Source organism: Rhineura floridana, chromosome 12, assembly GCF_030035675.1.
Source record: "Rhineura floridana isolate rRhiFlo1 chromosome 12, rRhiFlo1.hap2, whole genome shotgun sequence".
NCBI classification, from domain to species: domain Eukaryota; kingdom Metazoa; phylum Chordata; class Lepidosauria; order Squamata; family Rhineuridae; genus Rhineura; species Rhineura floridana.
Window position 1 is genome coordinate 11271496 of NC_084491.1, and position 25011 is coordinate 11296506.

Below are 25011 nucleotides of genomic sequence, written 5' to 3' on the forward strand. Positions count from 1 at the left end.
GTGATGCAGCCTAAGCACCACCAACTCCTCCTCACAAACCACAGCCGGCTCCCACAGAGTTGAGCAGAGAAGACATGATGGTTAGGAACTATAAGCTTCAGAAATAAATGGCATGAACGTGCAGAGAGTGCACTTGCACATGAGAAACCTCAGTTTGTATTTAATAAGGTGATTCCACAACAGGTACCCTTTGTATAAATAGTACATCTTATAATCATCACAGGAAGAGCCTGCTGGATCAGGCCAAAGGCCCTTCTAGTTCAGCAACCTGTTCTCAGAGTAGCCAAACAAACCCACACACATAGCATTTTTTAATTTTTTAATCCCCCAGGCACCTGGTTGGCCACTGTGAGAACAGGATGCTGGACTAGATGGGCCACTGACCTGATCCAGCAGGCTCTTCTTATGTTCTTAACCCTAAAAAAAACCCAGGAACACAAAACCTCCATACTTCCCTCAGATCTAAAACACACACACACACACACACACACTTATATCTGCAGTTCCAAAGCTACATTCAACACACAGGCACACAGAACATTTTTGAACCTTTTCAGTTCTGTTATCTACCTTGTTACACAATTCCTCATAACAGTGTTTCACAATAACGCAAAAATGTTATGAGACACAGTATCTAGTTGGTTAAGATCAGATAATAATAATAATTTTGGTGGATTTGGGGAGTGGGTCTGTTGGGGAAATTTTTTTTGGTGGCAATACTCATTAGCAGGCAGGCCTGTGCACCTTCATTGTACTTCATTTAGCACAGTGCCTGCTAAAAATGCTGTTTGTTTATTTCTGCGCTACCAATTCATGCAGTATAATAATGTGGTGTAAATCAATATATACAATAAAATATAAAACATAAAAACAGTACGAAATGATCATTGAAATGATTGGCTGGTCAAAAAATATAGACGGTTGCATAGGCCTATCTATATAAAAAGGTCTTTAAGAGAAGCCTGGAAGTCAAAAGCAAGGATGAAGGTCAACTTTTTGCTGGAAGAATAATAGAATCATAGAATAGTAGAGTTGGAAGGGGCCTATAAGGCCATCAAGTCCAACCCCTAGCTCAATGCAGGAATCCAAATCAAAGCATTCCCAACAGATGGCTGTCCAGCTGCCTCTTGAATGCCTCCGGTGCTTTAAATTCTCCCAGAAATGAAACTGCAAGCCTGCTGTTTGCTGTTCAGACTCTGGAAAGGGGAGTGTTCCTCTCCTGGCGCTTTCCCTTGGAAAAGTCATCTCAAAGCTCCCTAGGCAATTGGTTCCATTGTCATATGGCTCTAACAGGACGTTTTTCCTGATGTCCAGTTGAAATCTGGCTTCCTGCAACTTGAGCCCATTATTCCATGTCCTGCACTCTGGGACGATCGAGAAGAGATCCCGGCCCTCCTCTATGTGACAACCTTTGATGTACTTGAAGAGTGCTATCATATCTCCTCTCAGTCTTCTCCAGGCTAAAGAATATTCCATAGCATGGGATCAGTGACTCTAAAAGCCCAACTTCTAGTGGAGGCCATTTGGGCCTCTGTAGCATGGGCAAGCTTACCCACATGTAATTTTATGATGTATATTAGTTTTTAAAACCCATTGGGTAGTGTTTAATGCTAGTCCTACTCAGAGGAGACCCATGTAAATTAATAAACATGACTAACTTGAGTCCATTAATTTAAATGGGTCCACTCTGAGTAGGACTTAGTTGAATACAGAATCCTGGGAATGGTGGCTTAAGGGTACTAAGAGTTGTTAGGAGACCCCCTATTCCCCTCACAAAGCTACAGTTCTCAGAGTGGTTGAACAGCCAATCCCTGTCCCTAGAAAACTCTGGGAATTGTCGCTCTGTGAGAAGAGGGGTCTCCTAGCAACAGAAAGCACTCTTATGAGAGCGTACTTCCCAGGACTCTTGGGGGAAGCCATGACTGTTTAAAGTGGTATGATACTGTAACTGCTTCAAATTTATAGTGCAATGGGGCCAAAACCCGGACATAGTCTAACCTCCGCATAAGCATTGCACAAGCAAATCAGGATGAATACTCAAAAAACAAGCCATTTGGAAGACTCTCAGATGCAATGATGATGACCTTTCTCTACTGGGAGCTCTGGAGGCAAGACTCACTAAAGGGAGCTTTGAGATGACTTTTCCAAGGGAAAGCGCCAGGAGATGAACACTCCCCTTTCCAGAGTCTGAACAGCAAACAGCAGGCTTGCAGTTTCATTTCTGGAAGAATTTAAAGCACTGCAAGCAAACCCCTGGCTTACCTCCCCTCCTTCCCCCACCCAGCCACCAAATTGGCATGAGGGTTGCACATGCACATCCTTCAGCAGCACAGAGTTTTGCTGTAACCGTAGTTACATAACATTTTTTGCTGTCGCTAAGAAACGTGGAGCTGGAAAAGAGGCCCCGATGTGACGGCAGCAAGGAACCCTGAGAACAAATACAGGAGAAAATGGGCTGTTTTTACACCCACCGTCCACAAATTCATAAAGATTGCATTCCTATGCATGTTGACTTGGAACTGGTTCATGCCAAACTCCATGGGGCTTACTTCTTCTGAGTGAACATGCACAGGAGCAGGCTGTGCATCTCCATAAGCTGGTAAGATGTGATGACATTTTCCGACAGAAAATGGATTCAAAATGGTACAGAACATTAAATCCCAAGCAGGGGTGTAGTCATCCAGGGTCTCCAGGGATCCCAGACTCCTTATTTAATTTTTTGGGAGCAGGGTCCCTATGTCTCCAGTGTCCTATGAGCCAATCAGCATGAAAGGAGAATATGTTAGCCATTGAGAAGAATCTTCTAACTTGCTTTCCTGACTGATTGCAGCCAATCAGAGTGAAATGAATTCTTATTAGTTCCTACTTCAAAAAGCCAAGTTGTGGACAAAAAAAAAGAGTGAATCCTGATGATAGCATCCTATCTACATCATCAGCTAATTTGGAAGCAGCAGGAGATAAATGTGAAGACACTGAATTCAGTAATTCAAGCAATATCTCTGACAGTGAAAAAGGACAGTAAAATGATGACAGTGATAGAGAAGCAGAAAGCAGCATTCAAGCCTGACCAGATTATTCTATAATCTTACACGGAGCATGGCTGTGAGGTGGTGACTGTGACTATTATGAAGGGACCCTGCCCTTCTGAATTTGCCACTACCCTACTGATCCCAAGGGCTGAATTATCTGGGTGCCTAAAATGTCGCTGCTGGCAGTTGGGGATAGGAACATAGGAAGCTGCCTTATACCAGGTCAAACAATTTATTCATCTAACCCTGTATTGGCTGGCAGTGGCTCTCCGGGATCTGAGGCAAAGTTGTTTTTTCCTAGCATCTGCTATCTGATCCTTTCTTTAATTGGACCTGGACATTCTGCCTAAGAAGCTGGTGCTCTAACACCAACTGATGGTTCTTTTCCACCCCTGAATACTGCGAGCACAGAATCTCATCCAACATGCAATATTTCAGCCACCAGATCTTGAAAATCCCAGATTCTTGATTCTGGCACTTCAAAACTGCCTTTAAAAGGAGGAAAAGGTGAAGACGATTCTTGGCAAATCTCATAAAGTGTGGCGAGGTTTTTAAAAAATCAGCAGGAGCGCAGGGGTCACCAATGCAGTTGTTAGACTACAACACCCACCATTACCCCAACCATTGACTATGCTAGCTGGGGCTGAGTTGGGAGTCCCACATGCAGAGGCCACCACGTTATGTCACAGTCTTAGATTTCAATATATTTCCTTGGCTCTTTCCCCACCCCACCCCATGTCTTCCATTTCTCTGCCATTAAAGCACAGGTATCTCAGAACTTCTCAAGGACTCCAAACCCTGAAGCCAGGAACTTCATGGTGGGAGTACCTGGAACATAGTCAAGTGAGATACCAGGAACAGATTGTGCCAGGACCTCCAAGCCTTCATCAGGCAAAGAAAGGACTGGGACATTGTCTAGGAACACAGGACGCTGCCTTATACTGAGTTAGCTGCCTTATACTGAGTTAGACCAGTGGTCAATAAGGCTTAGTCTACATGGTATGGCAGCAGCTCTCCAGAGTTTTAGAGAGGAGTCTCTTCCAGCCCTACTTGGAGATGCCAAGGATTGAATGTGAGACATGCAAAGCCTTGGCTCTACCACTGAGCTTCCCCAGAGGCCCTTCCTCTGTCTCTGTGATTGGGAAGGCAGTAAGAAGATCAGTATTGTTAAGATCAGCAAGAGGGAGCCCTCTTGTTAGTTCCACCATCCTCAGAAGCTTGGTGGTGGTGATGATGGCTTGGGAGACAGCATCCTCTGTAGCAGCCCCTAAGTTGTGGCACTCCCTCCCCACCGAGGTGGGTCTGGCCACTTCACTGTATTGTTTTAGGCAAATGCTGAAGACACACCTCTTTCCCCTGGCCTTTTGACACCTGAGATGTATATTCTTAGGACCCATTCTACTTTTGTGATTGTAATTTGTTTTAAACTGTTTTTAATGCTGTACTTAAATGGTTGTGACCCGCCCTGGGACCTTAGAGTGAAGGACAGGTAATAATACTAATAGTACTATGAAGTCTCTGCACCAGGCAAGCCTGCATAAATACTGAGAGCTTGGATGTCTCCCCTGACTAACACAGCACAATTTTTTGCCTTCTGTTTTTCAAACTCTAGCTTCACCAGCTCCGGCAACTGTCGTCATGCATCCTGGGTTGACAAAGACATACTCAGAGCTTTGACTCAGGTACAGCTGTCCGCTCCCCTGGCTGAAATGTGCATATCACTGCTTTGCAAATCTGAAGCACAATTAATAAGAGAGATGCAATCTGGCACAGCTGATTCCAGTTGAAGAGGATATATTTGTGCAGTGTACATGCTGCCCTGTGTATGAACTGCAACCACTAGCATGACTCAGCTGACTATGCAGGGTACATTTTAAATTAAGTTTCTGCTTAGAAACAGATAATAGTCATTAATGTCAGAGAGAGGAACAGTCCAACTTTGGGATGTTTTATGCAAAGCCGTAATAATGCAGGAGGAAGCCACTGGGGAAGGGCTGCAGCTCGTTGATAGAACTGGAAACTCGTGTCCCAGATTCAATCCTGGTAGGGGAAGGGCCATAGCTTTGTGGGAGAGTACCTGCCTTGTATGTAGAAGGTCCCAGGTTCAATCCCCAGCATTGCCAGGTAGGGCTGGGAGAGAAGCTGCCTGAAACCCTGGAGAGCCGCTACCTGTCAGTGTAGACACTACTGAGCTCAATGGACCAATGGTCTGGCTCAGGATACAGCAACTCCTGATGTCCCTTTGCATCACAGCTGAAATTACAACAGGTTCAAGCAGTGCTGTGCTGATGTATGCAGCTGCCAAGTTTTTTGGGTGCCTAAACAGCCACACTCCAGTTAAAGATCTCTGTACTGGGAGCTGGAGAGTCTGTTCAAGCAAAATGGAATTTTCTTTTCTTGGTGAGCCGATTGTCGCCAGCATCTGGTTGCTGGGAGACAGCCAATGAGCATCTTGAGAGAAAGGACCAAATACAGCAGTCTGTACAGAGAAGGCAGGAATGCTATTCAAGAGGAAAGGCATAAGAAGAATGGAATGAAATACATCATTATCCATTGCCCTCAGAGTAGGGATGGAAAGATTTTGGTTCTCTCCGTTTCTCATTTTTCCAATCTTAAAGTTTAGTTCAACACATTCCTGCAGTAATTTGCCATTTTTTAAAAACTCATGAAAATTCTACAGCATTTTAATGCAAATTTCTACTAACAAACATATTTTTGTGAGCAGTTTTGTATACATTTTTACAAGCAATTTCTCATCATATAATGCATTTCTGACATAATGTTTTTGCTCACATATTCATTTTTATGCACACTTTCCCCTAATATATGCAAATATTTTGCAGATATTGTTTGACTGGCATACTGCATCATAAAATCCAAACAAGTAGGAATTTCAAAGGTTGGCTGTGTTTCACTTGTTTCGGAATGTGTAAATTTGATAGATTTGGCTTGAAATGTGAACTGAATCAAATTTCTCCCCCATCCCTATCTCAGAGGCAATCTCCTTCACAATCCCAAATATTCCCCTGAGACTGTTTGTACAAAACTAACAGCATTTCAAATTAAAAGCAAGGCTACCAAATTAATAAGGTCTTGTACCAAATTGACGATAAGGACTTGTTAACACTGGATATTCAACCTCGAGAACACTCTATGCTTTGCTCAATCATGTAAACTTGCTACAAGCTTTTCTACACATTAGCACATTATCACTGGGCTTGGTGTTTCTTCCTAAATAATTTAGGAAGCTTTTAGGAATTATCCTAAGCAATTTAGGAATTAGGAAGGAGGGTATAGCTATGATAGTCTGTTACAGCAGAAACATCACAAAAAACACAGTCTTGTGACACTTGAAGAGATTAAGGGTACTTCCAGACTGTTGCTATTTTGGGGTGGGATTCAATCACATACCAGCAAATTCAAATTGTAAAATGAAAGCTGGCTGGCACTCTTGCGCAACAAACCAGCTCCTCCCCCTACCCCAAAATCAGAATTTTGCAATAAGGAAAGTGATAAAGTGCACTGAGATAACAATAGTTTCATGCAACATCGTATAACCTCCTCACAAACAAATCAGAATGAATGCTCAATAAATAACCATCAACATCTAATCTTTTCATAACATTTGTGCAAACAAATCAGGATGGATGTTCAACAAGTAGGTATTCTGGGAGCAACAGAAGGCATATCATGGCATGTACTTTTGTGGACTGCAGTCCACGTTATCAGATACAGCCCACTATAATTCCCAAAGTTTATGCCAGGAATGGCTAACCTGTGGCCCACCAAATGTTACAGCTCCCATAATTCCTGACCATTGGCCATGCTGGGTGGAGCTGATAGAAGGTGGAGTCCAACAATATCTGAATGACACAGATGAGTCACATCTGACTTATCCAGTAATACTGTTGTGAGTTTGGGGGTTGGAATGGATGATCCCTGTGAGTCCCCTTTCAGCCTCTGATTTGGAATCCTGTGTCTTGGGGTGAGGGGCTGGCTCTGCTGGTCAGATGAGTCTCTTTTGTTAAGCTAATAGAGTGGCCAGTTTGCTAATGGGTCTTTCAGGTGCCCAGCAACTGGTGAATGAGCCAGGAAAATCCTTCTGTCATTGAAACTCTTCAGGAGAGCCTCCCCCCCCCTCCTGGCGGCTAGCAGAGGTTTGTGCTTTGAGTGTGTTTAGAGTTGTGTCTGGAGAAAGGCTGGGAACTGGAGACAGGCAGAGAGGCTGTCTCTCTGCACCATGGCTTTAGGATGCCTCCTATAACCCTGATGGAAAAGCTGGATATTGGACTGCTGATGCCTTGAACCCCTCCATCCTAAGCTCAGGTTGGAATGTGTGTAAATAAATAAACCATGTTTCATAAAGACACCACAGTCTCTGTTGACCTTCTTCCCAAAGGAAACCAAACCCTGGATGAGTGCAGGGACCCCTGAAAACTCACTGCTCTGAGATTGGGGAGGCACGCAACAATACATTTGCTAGACTTCAAAGGTGCCGCAAGACGAGTTCTTTCTAAGCATAGGAACACCAATGGTCTGATTCTGGACTTCTACAGAGTCAGGCCATTGGTCCATCTGGCTCACTATTGTTGGCACTGAGTGGCAGCAGCTCTCCAGGGTTTCAGGAAAGGTTATCTCCCAGCTGTACTTGGATATGCCAGGGATTGAACCTGGGACCCTGCGCCAGCAAAGCATATTCTTTATCTCTCTGTTACAGTCCTTTCCCCAAGCTAACACTGGTGGTAGCTAACGTGTACCCCTCCAGCTGCTGTTGGACTACAACACCCATAATCCCCAAGGTGCACACACTCCACGGGCCATATTGGTATCCCTGCCAGTCATAGGGCTTCCCCACACAATCGCTGAGAACATGCCGCAACCACATCATGTTTGCCTTTGTGAGGTATGGGGTAACGTGTAGGACAGGTTAACAGCCAGGGATGATGGGAGCTGTATTTCAGCAACTTCTGGAGAGCCAAAGGTTCTCCACAACTGGTGTGGGATTTTCAATTTAACTGTGAACACAGGTTGTGACAGGTTTTGTTGAGATTCTCATTTTGCTTCTTAAGATATCTGGATAAGATACAGACTGTGTGTGTTTGGGAGAGGTGCAGATTAGGAACCTGTTTTCTGGCTTTGCTTTTTTAAGGTGGGGGTGTCCCCAAGACAAAACCTGCTTCTCCTCAACACAGAACTATCTGCATCAAAATTTAAACGTTCTCATGGAATGTGTGCAATTGATGCATTACGTCCTATGATAATATCTAAATCTAATTTAGCTTGTTTTTTAAAAGATAGAACTGACGGTAAGAACATATGAACCCCAATCTCTTGTGCTAAGGAGCAAGTGTGACTGTGAAGACATTCTGTAATTGGCACGGATCCCTTTTGAATTGAATTGAAACTTTATTTTTACCCCGCCCTTTTTCCAGACTGGAACTCAGGGCGGCTTACAAATAGAACTACATGTAGTTAAAAACATAGAAAAACATACAATTAAAATACAATTAAACTATGAACAACCTTAAAACCTTAAACGGCACTTAAAAATCTAAAAACGATTTAAAATAATACAAATAATAATATAAAACAATAAAACAAGCCTTGTAAAGCCCAATCCTAAACACCTTCTATCCCAAAAGCCTGTTGGAATAAAAAAGTCTTTATTTGCAGACGGAAGGATGGCAAGGAGGGGGCCATTCGTGCTTCCCTAGGAAGGGAGTTCCAGAACCTAGGAGCAGCCACCGAGAAGGCCCTATCTCGCATCCCCACCAATCGCACTTGCGTGGATGTTGGGACTGAGAGAAGGGCCTCTCCTGAAGATCTCAGGGCCTGGGCAGGCTCGTATAGGGAGATACGGTCTGAAAAATAGCCTGGACCTGGGCCGTATAGGGCTTTAAAGGTCAAAACCAGCACTTTGAATTGTGACCGGAAACAAACTGGCAGCCAGTGGAGCTGTTGTAACAAGGGAGTTGTATGGTCCCTGTAAACAGCCCCTGTTAATACTCTGGCTGCAGCTCTTTGTACCAGTTTAAGTTTCTGAACAGTCTTCAAAGGCAACCCCACGTAGAGCGCGTTACAGTAGTCTAAACGGGATGTAACTAAGGCATGCATCACCATAGTCAAATCAGGCATTTCCAGGAACGGGCGCAGCTGGCGCACTAGTCTTAAATGGGCAAAGGTACTCCTGGCCACGGCCGAGACCTGGGCCTCCAAGTTCAGAGCTGAGTCCAGGAGCACACCCAAACTGCAAACCTGTGTCTTCAGGGGGAGTGTAACCCCATCCAGCACAGGCTGAATCCCTATTCCCTGATCTGCCCTTCGACTGACCAGGAGCACCTCTGTCTTGTCTGGATTTAGTTTCAATTTGTTCGCCCTCATCCAGTCCATCACTGATGCCAGGCACTGGTTCAGGACCAGGACAGCTTCCGTGGCTTTAGGTGGAAAGGAGAAATAGAGTCGGGTGTCATCCGCATACTGATGGCACCGAACCCCAAACCCCCGGACAACCTCTCCCAGCGGTTTCATATAGATGTTAAATAACATGGGGACAAAACTGAACTCTGAGGGACCCCATAGGTCAACGGCCAAGGAGCCGAACAGGAGTCCCTCAGCACCACCTTCTGAGTTCGTCCCTCCAGAAAGGAATGGAGCCATCGTAACACGGTGCCCCCAAGTCCCATCCCAGCAAGGCGGTCCAGAAGGATACCATGGTCGATGGTATCGAAAGCCGCTGAGAGGTCCAGTAGAACTAACAGGGACACACTCCCCCTGTCCAGCTCTCTGCGAAGGTCATCCACCAAGGTGACCAAAGCTGTCTGTGTCCCGTAACCAGGCCTGAAACCAGACTGAAATGGATCCAGATAATCCGTTTCATCCAAGAATCTCTGGAGCTGGGCGGCCACCACATGCTCTATTACCTTGCCCAAAAATGGAATGTTGGAGACTGGCCAATAATTTCCCATTATGGAGGGATCCAGGGAGGGCTTTTTCAATGAAGGCCGTACAACTGCCTCTTTTAGGCACGATGGAATTCTGCCTTGTTGTGAAGAGGCATTAACTACTCCCCTCACCCACTCGGCCAGTCCCCCTCTGGCACTTTTGATGAGCCAGGAAGGGCAAGGATCCAGCAGACATGTGGTGGCTCTCACCTCTCCAAGGATCTTGTCCACATCCTCGGACTGTACAAATTGAAAGGAATCCATTATTATTGGACAAGCAGGAGCCAAAGTTACATCCCCTGAGACTGTATCAATTTTAGCGTTCAAGTCGGAGCGAATCTGAGCGATTTTATCTGCAAAGTGCCGTGCAAATTCTTGACAGCGGGCTGTTGAGTGGTCTATATTACACTCCTGGGGGCCAGAGTTTAAAAGACCCCTGACCACTCAAAACAGCTCCGCTGGACGGCTCCCAACAGATGCAATGGTGGCAGAAAAGAAAAGTTTCTTCTTAGCCTGCACTGCCACGGAGTAGGCCTTCAGATAGGCTCTAGCCCGTGTTCGGTCAGACTCGCACCAAGTCTTCCGCCAACGTCGCTCAAGTCCCCGTCTTATTTGTTTCATCGCCGCCAGCTCCCTGGTAAACCAGGGAGCTGGTTTGGCTCCACTCCATAAGAGGGGACGCTCAGGAGCAATCGTGTCCACCGCCTGGTCATTTCCCCATTCCAGAGGTCAACCAGGGCTGCGACAGAATCACCTGCCGCGGTGACAGGAAAATCACCATCAGAAAACCATCCAGATCCATCAGCCTCCTGGGGCGGACCATCCTACTTGGTCCCCCACCCCCGCAGAGGTTCTGAGTCCCAGTGAGTCTAAACCCAACCAGGTAGTGATCTGTCCATGACAACGCAACTATAGAAAGTTCCTCCACACCAAGATCACCATCATCCCATCCAACACAGAAAACAAGGTCCAAAGTGTGACCAGTGACTTCAGTGGGGCCAGATAATACTTGGGACAGACCCATGGTTGCCATGGAGGCCATGAAATCCTGAGCCACTCCCAACAGAGCAGTCTCGACATGGATGTTGAAGTCACCCAATACCACAAGCCGAGGGGACTCCAACACCAACCCCGAGACTACCCCAGCTAGCTCAGGAAGGGAGACTGTTGAGCAGCAGGATCCCTGGCTTGCAAAATACTCTTCTCTCCCTGCTTGTGTGGGAAGGGGGCCACCGTCTCCCTACCTGGACAAGAATATCTTTTCCACACATCCATCTAGCAGGACTCACACTTGCAAAATGTTCAGGTGTGGAGGGGGCTACGGATCCAGAGCTCCTCCCCCTCTGCTCAGCTGGGATCCATGTCAAGTAGTGACATCTTTTTGCAAGCACGAATTCAGTGGCAGGATTCAACAGCAGCAGGGGTGGCTGGGCAGCCACATGAGCTACAATGAAAGCCTCCAAGGGTCACATATAGTATGGCCCACAGACCACTGGTTGCCTAAATGTGACTTATAGGCTTCTCTGAATACTGCCAGCCTATGCTGCAGCAGCACCGATAGAGCAGGAAGCATATGGAAGAGCTTAGAGGAACATGCAGAACAAGTATATCATGCTTTTCCACTCCGCAAGGGTCGGGAGATGATGTCAGCATTTAGAAGACGATTTTCTTTTGGAGAACAAGGATCTGGCAATCTGCGATGTACTCATTTAATTATTTAGAAAAGTCTAGTTGAGCAGGTACAGTGGGTGGATGAGAAAGGGAAGCACAAAGGCCGTACTAACACTGCATACATGTTAGTATATTGCATACCTATTAGCAACATTGCATACATGTAAGGGCTGCTACTGGGAGGAAGAGCAGGATATAAATCTAATAAATAAATAAATAATACGTATCATACATTTAAATATTTAAAGCAATCCCCCTCCCCAAAGAATCCCAGGAACTGTTGTTTGCTGGCAGTTGCAGCTCTGGGACTGGTAAACTACAGTTCCCAGGATCCTGGGGGGGGGGATGTGCTTTACGCTGCATATGCAGCACTCTCCTCAACAGGACTGCCACTTTCGTTCTTTTTTGGCAGAATTCCCCAGCCTTTGGCAGCTGCCCGGCCAGCAGAAAGACAGCAGACAAACATGAAACATAGGAATTGGCCTTTTACCATGCCATTGGTCCACCTAGCTCAGGATTGTCTACCCTGACTGGCAGCAGCTCTCTAGGACTGCAGACAGGGGTCTTCCCAGCCCTACCTGGAGATGTGAAGGACTGAAACCTGGGACAATGTGCATGCACAACATGTGCTCCATCGCTGGTACAGAGATGGAGTAATGGAAGATGTTTTTTCACCTGCTAGACAGCTAAGTGCCTGGTAACTGTCAAAAATGATGCAGCAAGCAGATGCGTCATCTTGACTTTTAACCTTAATTTGCACAACTGGTTTGTCCTTTCATTGTGTCATTTTAACCACATGTGTGTGCATCAGAGCTGGGCCCAATGTTTATTTTGTTTATTAAAAGTATTTATATTCCACCCACTCGTTGTACGGTGCACAACATACAATATAGTACTGTAAAACAACAGAGTGTCAGACTAGGACCTGGGAGACCACTGTTCAAATCCTCATCCTGCCGTAAAGTTCACTGGGTGATCTTGGACCAGTCGCAATCTCTCAGTCTAACCTACCTACCTCACAGAGCTGTTGTGATGAGGAGAACCATGAGTTCCTGAGACGAAAGGTGGGATATAAGTGTATTACTGAAGGAATAATATATCCGGGGGCATGTGAAACATTACAGGTTTTGGAGGGGCAGAAAGCTTTATCCGAAAAATGCATTGGAAAGTGTGCAATAACAGTTGCCGGACTCATCATCTTACCTTCCCACAAACAAACCAGAACAAACACTCAACGAACATCCAACTTTGTGTAACCTCCAGGCAAACGCTGTGCAAACAAATCAGGATGACTGCTCAATAAACAGGACATCTGGAAGCAACCTAAGAGCAAAATGTCCAGACAGCAAAGGGTGTCAATTTCACACAGGGCACCTCAGGGCCAGCACCAAAGGGTGGCCAGGTCGGGCCCTGGCCGAGGGCCCCTCATTAGGATGGGAGAGTAGCGCTCCCCTTCTGTGATCCGTGGTAGGGTCCCTGCTGCGGATTGCAGGGAGGGCACTTCCAGGCCGTCTGTCCGTTTGCTCACTCCACCTATCTTCGTTGCTGTGCATGCAGGGCTGCCATCAACCAAGATGGTGGCAGAGGTTTCTTTAAGGGGCTAATGCCCCTACCGCCATCTTGGTTGATGGCAGCCATGTGCGTGCACATAGCGTACCGTGCATGCATGCCATCAACCGAGATAGAAGCGGGAGCATTAGCCCCTTAGAGAAGCCTCTGCTGCAGTCTTGGTTGATGGCAGTCCTGCATGAGCAGCAGCGAAGTGGAGAGAGGTAGGTGGAACAGGCAGGAGCTGCGTGCCCGGGGCAGGCTAGTGCCCCAGGGCCAGTGCCCTGGGGCACCTCTAGCATTAGGAACACAGGAAGCTGCCTTCTACCATATCAGATAATATAGCTCAGTGGTTCCCAAACTTTTTTTCCTACGGACCGCTTGAAAATTGCTGAAATTAATAATTAACTTTTCTGCCTGTTGCAGCTATTGTGCTAGATTTTGTATGGTTTTGAAAATTTTTATTTCATTGCTTCTTTTATTTCTTATATTATATTTTATTGCATTACAATGTGCTTTCCACAGAATTCAGATTGGAGTACCATATAAGAAATAAAAGAAGCAATGAAATAAAAAATTTCAAAATCATACAAAATCTAGCACAATAGCTGCAAACAGCGGTTAGTCGATATCAACAATCAAGAGCTTTTCGCAGCTGCCTCAGGACCCTGCTCCCCCCGTTCAATGGGTTTAATAGGTCCCCCTCGTAAAGAGGGGATGCGCTACTTAAGTTGGCTATCTGTTCCTAAGTATAGAAGGGCCTTCTCTTTGGCCCGTTTTGACGCCCTACCCTCTAAACTTTTGGAGGGCAGATTTGATAAAATCTCGACAAACAATAGATATTGTCCCTGTGACAAGTTTGAAGTGGAAGTGGTATCACACGTCCTGTTTAAATGTTCATTCTATGATGAGGCTAGGAAAGGTCTTTTACACCCCATTCTGCAAGCTTTCCCAGGCCATTCCTTGGATGCTCTTTTGTCAGCCCTCCTTGAGGGTACTGACGAATCAATTACCGTCCAAGTGGCCAAATTTCTGAACTTGGCCATGGAGATCAGACCCTGCAAGATTGTGCACTGTTCTTAACCTATTGTACTGTCTGAAACTGCTCCCTGTATAGTCTATTTTAAGTATATGTTTTATCTTTCAACTGCTTTGTATTTAGTTGGTTGTTTTAATGTTTTGCAATGGCTGGTTGACTAAGTAATAAAGATTGTTGTTAAGAAATAAAAGAAATAAAATACAATTTAAAAATCAGTATGAATATTTAATATGGCCATGACACAGACCACCTGAATGAAGCCTGCGGACCATAGTGGTCCACAAACCACAGTCTTTCAAACCCTGCTCTAGCTCAATATTGTCTGCATACTAACAGGCTGTAGCTTTCCAGGATGTTCAAACAGAAGGATTGTCAGGGATTTGAACCTTAGACCCTTGCAAGCAAAGCAGGTACTCTTTCACTGGGCTACAACACCCCACCCCAGACAGCTATCCACAGGTACAGCACAGCAGCGATAATCTTCCAACAAAACACATCAGATCCTTTTCATCCTCCAGTATAACGCATCCAGTCCTTTTATTTACAAAGACATCTATGCGAGTAACCACCATGCTTTCTTAAAGGCAGGCTAGTTTACTGTGAAAAGTTCCAGAGAGGTAGCACTACATTTCAACAAAAACAACAAAAGAGAATTGTGGCACCTTAAAGACCTGTACATTTATTGTGTCAAAAATATATCAAAATAAATCTGCTAGCCTTTAATGTGCGACAAGGCTGCTGCAAGGACAAGGCTGCTGCAAGGACGAGACTGTGCTGGGACCATCAAGGGGCAAGCATTTCCACCTGCCTTGCCCCACCCCTCTGCCTGGGCCTTATCAGGAAGAGCTGCAGGCTGAGAGGTGCTGCTGCAAGGACGAGACTGTGCTGGGACCATCAAGGGGCAAACATTTCTACCTGCCTTGCCCCCCACCCCTGCTCTTAGTGACATTTTTCTGGGGACTGCCCTTTACCAGGAAGATGAATGCTTTTGGTTTACTGCTCCTGTGTTTTAGAGATGTTAGGACTTCGTTAGTTTGATTTTTTTTTTTTTGTAAATTGTATTGTTTTTATTTGTATTTTGTATTTGTATTTTTATTTGTGTGTAAGCCGCCTTGAGGGCCTATTTGGCTGAAAGGCGGCCTAGAAATAAAACATTACATTACATTACAAGATTCAACAGCCGCCATGCTAAATGCAGTTACTGGGAAGTAAGCCCCAATGGACACAATGGGAATTACTTCTATGCAAACACATACACAAAATTATTGTGCACAGATGGTTTATTGGGGCAGTAGAGGAGAGCGTGATAACAAGCTTGCAATACATAAGAAAAGCCTGGCTGGATTGGGCCAAAAGCCCATCTGTGCCAGCACCCTGTTCTCATGGTGGCCAACCAGATTCCTTCACTCATTCATTTATTTATATAACTGTTTGACCCAAAGTCTCTCAAAGCAGTGAACAGATTAATTCAAAAGAAAATACAATAAACCTACAGTAAATACAAATACAAAAGTTAATAAATAAATACAATAAGGATATAAAATAGCAAAAAAACAGATGCATCGATCACACTTTAGCATTCATGCTCTCACCACAAATGCAGCTTCCTAGCATTCTAGCTCTCACCCAAGGGAAATGCCGTCACCTTCATCACACCCTGGAGGAGCAACCCAAAGGGGTAATTTCCCTTGGTGCCACCCCTTCTGAGGCCACTCAACCAAGGCCAACACACCACCCATAGCAGCCTCCAAAGAAACAGGCTTCCCCTTGCAAACACCTTATAGTTGTGGCAAAGTTCTTACACTTGCTCTCCATGGGCAGGGCTAGCTGGCTCAAACTTCTGGCTCTTTAACAGGGTGCCAGGTATAGGAGCAGGTACAATTGTCCTATTATTGCAACATCCCTCCAGGAGCCTCTGGGAAGCCCGCAAGCAGGATTTGACAGCCAGGGGTGTAGTTGTCTGGTGCCTCAGGAAGTCTTAGACCCCTTACTTTTTTGGGAGCCAGGACCCCTTTGTTTCCAGCACCCTGTGAGCCATTCGGCATGAAAGGGGAGTGTGTTAGCCACTGAGAAGAATCTTCTAACATGTCTTCTTGTCTTTTCCTGCTGATTAGAGCTAATCAAAGTGAAAGGAGGTAAGTCAGCCACTGAGAAAACTCTTTTCAGTAGCTAACACTCTCCCCTTTCATGATAATTGGCTTCTAGAAATGTCCATTGTTGTTAGAGAAGGCATTAACAAGGACCTCATTCTCAACCCAGTACTGTACCAAAAAAAGTGGGAGGGGCATTGTTGTGACTATCATGAATGGACCCTGCACTTCTGAATTTGCCACTACACCACTGCTGAGCAGAACAGCACTCTCCCCACTTGCAATTCCCAGTAACTGCATTTGGAAGCATACTGCCTGCAACAGATAGAACACCATCATCAGGGCTAGTAGCCACAAGTGTCAAAGGGGAAGAATATGGCTTTTTGGATTGAGAAAGCCACCCATAAATCTTATTTGAAACACAAGATACTATCTGTGCAACCTTACACATGCTCACTCAAAAGTAAGTATTTCTGATTTCAGTGGAATTTACTCTCAGGTAAATGGGCGTAGGATTGCAGCCTAGATCACACCACAAGGAAACATCTCCCTCCTAGTCACCCCGGACTTTTTAAATTTTATTTTAAGGGGAAGAGGGTGGCTTGGTCAATAAAATGTGCTTACATGGTGCAGCCTTAACTTTTAAAGTTTAAATTAAATTTTAATCAAGTTGTGCATTATTATTATTATTATTATTATTATTATTATTAAACAATAATGGTGATGATGATGATGACGACGACTAAACGGTATCCCACTAGCTATACATGGGCCAGATATGTCCACTCAGGGTGAGGGTTTCTCGAGACTCGTGCCTCAGAGCCCCTCGTCCTGGGAAGGCAGTCATTCTAACTGCCCGCTGCTCCCCGCCCTCTGGGCCAAGGTCACTGCCTCCTCCAGCGGACCTACTCTCCGGCACTTACCCGGCCCCCTCTAACCTGCCTCCGCCAGGACTCCGCTGTTTCTCTCTCCTGGGCGGCGGTTGCTGCTCGCTCCGGCTCTGGAATCCCCCCATAGTACGCGGAGCTGCTCCTCCGGTTGCCGGGCCGCCCCCTCGCCGGTCTGGCTAGGACGGAGCAGGGCTCCGCGGAGTTCCAGGATGCCGAGACGCGCCCAATTCCGGGAGGGGCGGGCTCGCCCGGGGACTGCAGGTGCGGAAGGGCGAAGTTCAGCGCCGTTTGCAGTTCTGCTGGGACCGGAGAGAAACTTGGGAGTCGGGGTTGCCACCTTTTTTTAGTGGCCCTGCTCTTGTGCTTGCAGTAAAAGGCCAGAAACACCAATATTTCTCTGGCGAATCTTCCTGGCACGCGGTTATACCCTACTATGCAGAGTAGACCCATTGAAATTAATGAATCAAGTTAGTCATATCTGTTAACTTCAGTGGGTCTTCTCTGAGTAGGAGCAGCATTGGATGCCACCTATGGAGATGAAGGGGGGGGCGAGATTGCCTTTAATGGCACAGATGCAGAGGCAATTTAAAAAGCTGGCAACCCTAATTGCCCAGGCAGTCAATTTTTTACCTGGCAGGGCACCTGTGCCTTTATAACAGACCCCAGCCTAGATACCCGAATTCAGAAGGAAAAGCTCTCACCCCTTCAACTTGGTGCCAAGAAAAATCCCCCTGTTGAATTTCTGCCTGTAAGGCAGCTATCAAAAACACAGGAGTGAAGCCAGTAAAAATGTAAAATGAAATTGCTAACTCTGTGGAGAAGATTATGAGGATGGGTGGGGATGGTGGTTGCATGCTGCTGCTGTTTCCAATTGGAAACAGAGTTGCCAGTGTTTTTACTGGCTTTGCTCCTGTGCATTTAACAGCATCCTCAGAGACAAAAAGGATGAGGCTTTCCCCTTCATTTTATCCCCATGCCAGGAAACCATAGGCTGCTCTTAAGGGTACTAGAACAGGCCAGGGAAAAAAAGAGAATGGTAACTTTATGGCTTGCCCACTACGCAGAGCTGTGTGCATTTAAGGTCCTTACACATACCCTTGAGTGTGGTATCTGTGACTGTTCACACATACACAACCTATTCCCCACCCCTCTTTGCACCCCCGTGGTGGATTTGGAGGCTGATGCCCATAGGGGCTTGTGGGGAGGAAGGCACCCAACAGGGGGTGGAGCCAAAGCCAATGACAGACAAAGCCACAGCCAATGACAAGCAGAGCCAACTAATTCTGACTTTCTCCCCATCCTCCTCCTTGCTAAGTTCTACAGGGGGCAACACTGAGACTACGGAGGAGGACGCTGACAGCAAGGGCTTCCTGTGGGTTTCCCTTCACAGAGCTACAATTTTTCAGTACCCTTAACAAACTATAGTTCCCATGATTCTTTGGGGGAAGTCATGTGTTTTCAATGTGCGTTGGATGTGCTTTAAATGTATGGTGTGGACCTGCCTACAGGAAGAGGAAGCTGATGGGCAGTGCCACCTCTTGGCAGGTGGAGGGCAGACTGAGGCTGGAGGGGCAGTGCCCCACTCGTCCTGATGGACCAACTTCTGCAGCCTTAGCGTCCATCTCCTCCAGAGGTTGCTGGATGGTGCCAACAGCTGGGTTGTTTGTTTCCAGACTGGCAATTTGCATAGTATCCACATATTTACTTAAGGTTTCCAGCAGCAGAGTTGGTCACCTCATTTTCTTAGCAGGTAATGTTGGTTTCTCTACAACAGGCAGGAATGCCAATGGTGACACTTCCCCCAAACGACAATTGCCATCATTGGAAAAGCTTAACTCATGGAATTCCAGCCAGCTCCAGAGCTGTTAGGATACAAGAACTCTTGGGACGGGGGAGGGAGGTAGATGATCGGGTGTGACCCTATGCAAAGAACAATGTTGCTGTACTTTGCCATGTCCTTGGTGAAAAATGGAAATTGACTGCCTTCCAGTTGATCCTGACTTATGGCTACCCTATGAATAGGGTTTTCATGGTAAGCGGTATTCAGAGGGGGTTTACCATTGCCTCCTTCTGAGGCTAGTCCTCCCCAGCTGGCTAGGGCCTGCTCAGCTTGCCACAGCTCCACAAGCCAGTCCCTTCCTTGTCCACAACTGCCAGCTGGGGGGCAACTGGGTTCCTTGGGACTATGCAGCTTGCCCACGGCTGCACAGGTGGCAGGGCACGTAACCCCTGAGCCACTCACTGTGGGGGTGATCTTTAGCTGGCCCTTGACACCCAGGAGACACAAGCAGGGATTTGAACTCACAGACTCTGGACTCCCAGCCAGGCTCTCCTCCCCACTGTGCTATACCAGCTGTCATGTCCTTGGTAATCCCCTGTATTTTTGCATTCCCAAGGTAGCAAAAACAGGATGATTATTTGAGTCCATTACGGACTTCTATACACAACTGGTAGACTGTGTTTGGCTTGGTGAATCACAAGTTGGGTAGCCCTGTAGTACGTTCTTAAGAGGTGTGTTGATTTTGCTGCTCAGCTTTAGCCCAAGGCAAAAACATGAGCTCTAATGAGTGATGAATGTGGACAAGAATGGATAGGTATGGTCCACCAATAAAGTATCATGGAGTTCCAGCAAAACATTTTTGTGCAATCTCATGCATGTCTATTCAGAAGAAAGTCCTGTTGTCTCCACTGGAGTTTACTCAGTAAGTGTGCATAGGACTGCAGCTTTCAGCACTAAGCTTAGAGTACCTGCAAAAGGAAATGCAACTCCCTTTCTTTACTAGCCATAAGGCAGGATCAGTAAATTAATTTGTACACCATAGATCCACATGGCTTCCCTCCTATCCTTCCTATTTTGCTTCACCCTCTAATGAGCACTTAACATTTTAGATACTAAGCAGTGGCAGCTGATGGCTCCACGTCAGTGAGGCAGTGGAATCCGCTCTGGGTTTTAGGCACAACTTTCAAGGAGTGGTCCAAGGTGCGAAAGGTGAACAGCTCCTTGAAAGTTCAGATTAAAACCCAGAGTGGATTCCACTGCCCCACTGACATGGAGCCACCGGTCGCCACTCATGTATATTGGCCCTGCAAGCTTCCTCCATAGCAGAGGTGGGGAACCTGTGGCACTCCAGATGTTGCTGAACTCCAACTCCCATCTGCCCCAGCCGGCATGGCCAATGGTCAGGGATGATGGGAGCCGTAGTCAAGCAGCATCTGAAGGGCCAACGGTCCCATGAGCTCTGCCCTATGGATATACTTAATGGCCTCTGGTGTCTACTAGCTACTTTACATACCACACCTGCTTGAGTGAAAGCTAGACGAAACAGCTTGGCTGTTTTGAATGTGGATAGCAAAACAGAAAGAAGTATGAGTTTTTCAGCTAGATAGTAAGATGTCCTTGTTGGGAAGGGGGAAGGGGCATGCTGTTGCTTTTGGGGTAGTGATGCTTCTTCAGGGGCTAGCATTGCTTCTCTACACTCTACAGGCCTGGTCTGCCTGCTTTCCTATGTTCAACTTGCATATGTGTCAATAAATACATGGATATGTCATTAGGTGGACGCATGAGTTCAGAGTTCAGTACTCTGCTTCTTGATGGAAAGAGAGAGGCAATCAGTAGCAGAACAGGAGAAGGGGTGGGGGGAAACAAAGGGTGACTGAATCATACCCCATAAGTTTCTAGTGCAAGAAAACTGCAAAAGGCTGCAGGTAGAACTTACTGCAACTTTATGATGGCAGTGGGAGGGACACCAAGCAGAACAAAGTATTTAATATGAACCTACCCGTGCCCTTAGATCTTCCTCTGAGGCCCTTCTCTAGGACCCCCTTCTGAGGGAGGCTCTGAGGGTGGTAGCAAGGGAGAGGGCCTTTTCAGTTGTGGCTCCCCATCTATGGCATATACTCCCAGTGAGGTCTGCCTGGCGCCTTCTTTGTCATCTTTTCAGCACCAGGGAAAGGTGTACCTTTTCTCCCATGCATTTGATAGATTGAGATGATGTTTTGTTTTAATACGCTGTCAAACCTTTCTGTGGCTGTGCAGAAGCGCTATTGCTGTTGTTTTGTTTATTGTTATGTTTTATAGTGTGTTTTATTTATTTTTGTTTTAACATAGTGTAAGTCGCTTGGGGACCTTTGGGTATCAAGCGACTAATAAATCTATATAGTAGTAGTAGATGTATCTCAAACATGTATCTCAAATGCAAAGATGTATCGCTGAACACTAAAGTCAGGATCATTCAGACCATGGTATTCCTGATCTCCATGTATGGATGTGAAAGTTGGACAGTGAAAAAAGCGGATAAGAGAAAGATCAACTCATTTGAAATGTGGTACTGGAGGAGAGCTTTGCAGATACCATGGACTACAAAAAAGACAAATAATTGGGTGTTAGAACAAATTAAACCATCATTAACTATCAGAAGCTAAAATGATGAAGCTAAGGTTATCATACTTTGGATGCATAATGAGAAGACATGATTCACTAGAAAAGACAATAATGCTGGGGAAAACAGAAGCAAATAGAAAAAGAGGAAGGCCAAACAAGAGATGGATTGATTCCATAAAGGAAGCCACAGACCTGAACTTACAAGATCTGAACAGGGTGGTTCATGACAGATGCTCTTGGGGTTGCTGATTCATAGGGTCACCATAAGTCGTAGTAGATTTGAAGGCACATAACAACAACAAGTAGTAGTAGTAGTAATACCGCCAGGTGTGTGAAACCTGAATGCAGACCTTCCTGCCTCTCTGTCTGGCCCTTGGGACTCTCCCCAGGCCATCCCCTCAACTGCCCTGCTCTGCACCCTTCTGGAGCTTTTGCCTGGCTCAAATGGTTCTTTGATCTGGGACAATGTCTCCTGCTTCTCTGGATGGAGACAGACATGTGTGAAGAAGAAGAAACCTCTGACTCTTGCATGGCCAAACTGTCACCTATTGTGCAAAGTCACATCCATTCAGTGCTGATACCAAGTTTCTGGGGGCCCCTGATCCCCTCCCTTTCCTCCTCAAATCACACTCCCTCTCCCCCTTGGCCCTTGCCTCCACCCTTCTGAGGACTAGCGCTCCCAGCACACCCTGTTCCCTCCCTTTAATCCAGAGGGCAGGTGAGTCACCAAGTGGCCGCATCACCCAACACGCTCACAGCACGCCAGCAAGGACAAAAGGCATTGATCCATTCATTCCCCATTCAGTAGCTTGTTTGGCTTCACAGCAACTAAGTCTCCCATTGTGCTTCATGCGGCAGCTACAGTATCCGTGAGGCCACATTTTCTGTGCCATGGAGGCTGCTGAGGGGACGGGGCCCAACGTGCTTCTGGCAGTGGCAGCTGTGGAAGGGCTTGCGGCAGAGCATCCAGAGGCAGAGGAGGAGGTGGCAGTGGCACTGTTGGGCCCCTGCGGCAGGAAGACATGCAGCGGGAGGCAGAAACCAGGCCCAGCACTGGTGGTGGTGAGGGGCCCCTGTGAGCTCCTAGGCCCTTGGCCAGTGCACCACCTGGCAACTGGTAACACCAGGCCTATCCGTTGTCTTGCCAACATTTGCCTCTGGCCCTGCCCACCACTGGCATGCAATCCCACGTGTGATATCGTCCTCTGGCTGGAAAAGTCTCCCCACCCCTGTTTATAACCATATTAAGTCTAAACTAGGGATGGAAGGATCTGTTGATATTGGTTCTCTCAGTTTTTCAATCTTTAATTCAGTTTTCCACATTTCTGCAGTAATTTGCTATTTTTGTTTTTAAAAAATCCTCATGAAAATTCTTCAGCATTTTAGTGCGAATTTCTCGTAACAGACACATTTTGTCTGCAGTTCTGACTACACATTTTTGCAAGCAATTTCCCCTAATATAATGCATTTTTATGTTATTTTCAGCAATATATTCCTTTTTATGTACAATTTCCCCTAATGTATGCAACATTGCTTGGTTGGCAAATTGCATTGAAAAATTCAGATATGTGCAAATTTCAAAGGACTGCTGTGCTTCAGTTCTCATATTGTTTTGGAAAGTGTGGATTAGATTGATTTGGCTCAAAATGCAAACTAAATCAAATTTCTCCGCCACCGCTAGTCTAAACTACTTATTTCTTGACTTGGAGAGATGCACAATGGCAGCATTTGAAAAAGCCCACCCTACTCTGTCCTGACACAATGAAGAGGAAAGCAACAGAGGCGGAGACTGCAGATTGGCACAGTTCCCCATCTTGGCTGGATAAAGAAATATCCTTAATTGGAGGGAGGGGTGTTTTAAAATAAACCAGCTATTTTTATTCATAACAGCAATAAAAATAAATCATTTTCTACTTAGGCAAAAGCTTGTGATGCCTGAAATGAAACAGCATTCCAAGTAATGAAGCCATAAAATATAAAGATGGAGCATAGTGGCTCAAGACAATTATCTTCTCAAATATACCACAGAGGAGCAGCGAGGGATATTTGGCTCTTGAAGCCACTGCAGTGCTTTGCTGGCGTCCCAAGAATGTCGTCATTTCTCTGCTGGAGGTTTGTCACAGATGCTTCCAGAAACAGGGAGTTCTGCCAAGTGGCAAGAACTCATTTTCCCCCTCATCCAACATAACCAGGCCCCTGACCTTGCCACTGACTTGCTCTTTAACTAGATGTGTTAAATGCACAGTAAGAATGCTGCCCACAGACTCAAAGAAGCAGCAATAGCTCAGGAGAAATCTATTGTATTTTAGGCAGGGGTGGGTGGATCCGACAGTTTCAGTTTCTCTCGGTCTCTCGTTTTTGTTTGTGGATTTTTTTTTTTAAGTCCTCATGAAAATCCATCCATGTTTTAGTGCTACTTTCTTCTAATATACAATTTTGCATGCCATTTTGCCTAACATACACCTTGCTGCAAAGCATATTTCCCCTACCATGCATTGTTGTATGTTATTTTCACTAATGTATGCATTTATATGCACACTTTACAGTAACATATGCATTTCTGTACACATTACTTGGCTGGAGAACCACATTGCAAAACTGGGAGAAGTGTGAATTTGGACGGATGGGCTGTGTTTCCATTTGCATATTGTTTCGGAAAGTGTAAAGGATGTAAGTTTGCCTTTAAATGTGAATTGAAAATGTGTGTGTGTGTGTGTGTGAGAGAGAGAGAGAGAGACAGAGAGAGAGAGAGAGAATGTAAGAAGAGCCTGCTGGATCCAGCCAATGGCCCATGTAGTTCAGCATCCTTTTCTTACAGTGGCCAACCAGATGCCTGTGGGAAGCCTGCAAGCAGGACCTGAATGCAACAGCGCTCACCCCTCCTGCAGTTTCCAGCAAATGGTATTCGGAAGCATACTGCAGAAGACACACTTTCCTGAGCAGCACTAAGACAGCCCTAGCTCAGTTGCAGAGTGCTTGCTTTGCATGAAGAAGGCAGCCTCAGGTTCAATTCCTGGCATCTCCAAGTAAAACGATCAGGTAACAGATGATGGCAAACATTTCTGCTACAGACCCTGTAGAGATGCAGCCAGTCAGTCTGATCAATGTTGAGACAGATAGACAAATAGTGTAATCTATATAAGGCAGTGCCTCCGGCCATACTACCCTCATTTGATCTCGGAAGCTAAGCAGGGTCAGTTCTGGTTAGTACTTGGATGGGAGACTGCCTGGGAATACTGGGTTACATCTTACCGTGAAAACTCTATGAATATATATGTAAAAAAGATTCATAGGGTCGCCATAAGTTATAATTGACTTGAAGGCATATAAAAACCACAATATAAGGCAGTTTGGGGGGGGCAGTGAATTGGGCCATAGCTCAATGGTAGAGTCCAGTCCAGGCTCTACATGTAGAGGGTCTC

General features: G+C 45.9%; 1 protein-coding gene across 3 annotated transcripts in view; it reads right to left on the reverse strand.

The window, feature by feature from the left end:
• Window positions 1-25011, reverse strand: part of TACC1 (transforming acidic coiled-coil containing protein 1) — a 119024-nt gene that overhangs the window by 89677 nt on the left and 4336 nt on the right. The window contains exon 1 of one of the 3 annotated variants that reach the window (XM_061592265.1): window positions 17242-17427. The exons of the other annotated variants lie outside the window; for them this stretch is intronic. Within the exon in view, the coding sequence (XP_061448249.1) occupies window positions 17242-17333 (92 nt within the window). The 5' untranslated portion in view covers window positions 17334-17427. Of the gene's footprint in view, window positions 1-17241; window positions 17428-25011 lie in introns of those variants that run through there. 3 annotated transcript variants of the gene reach the window in all.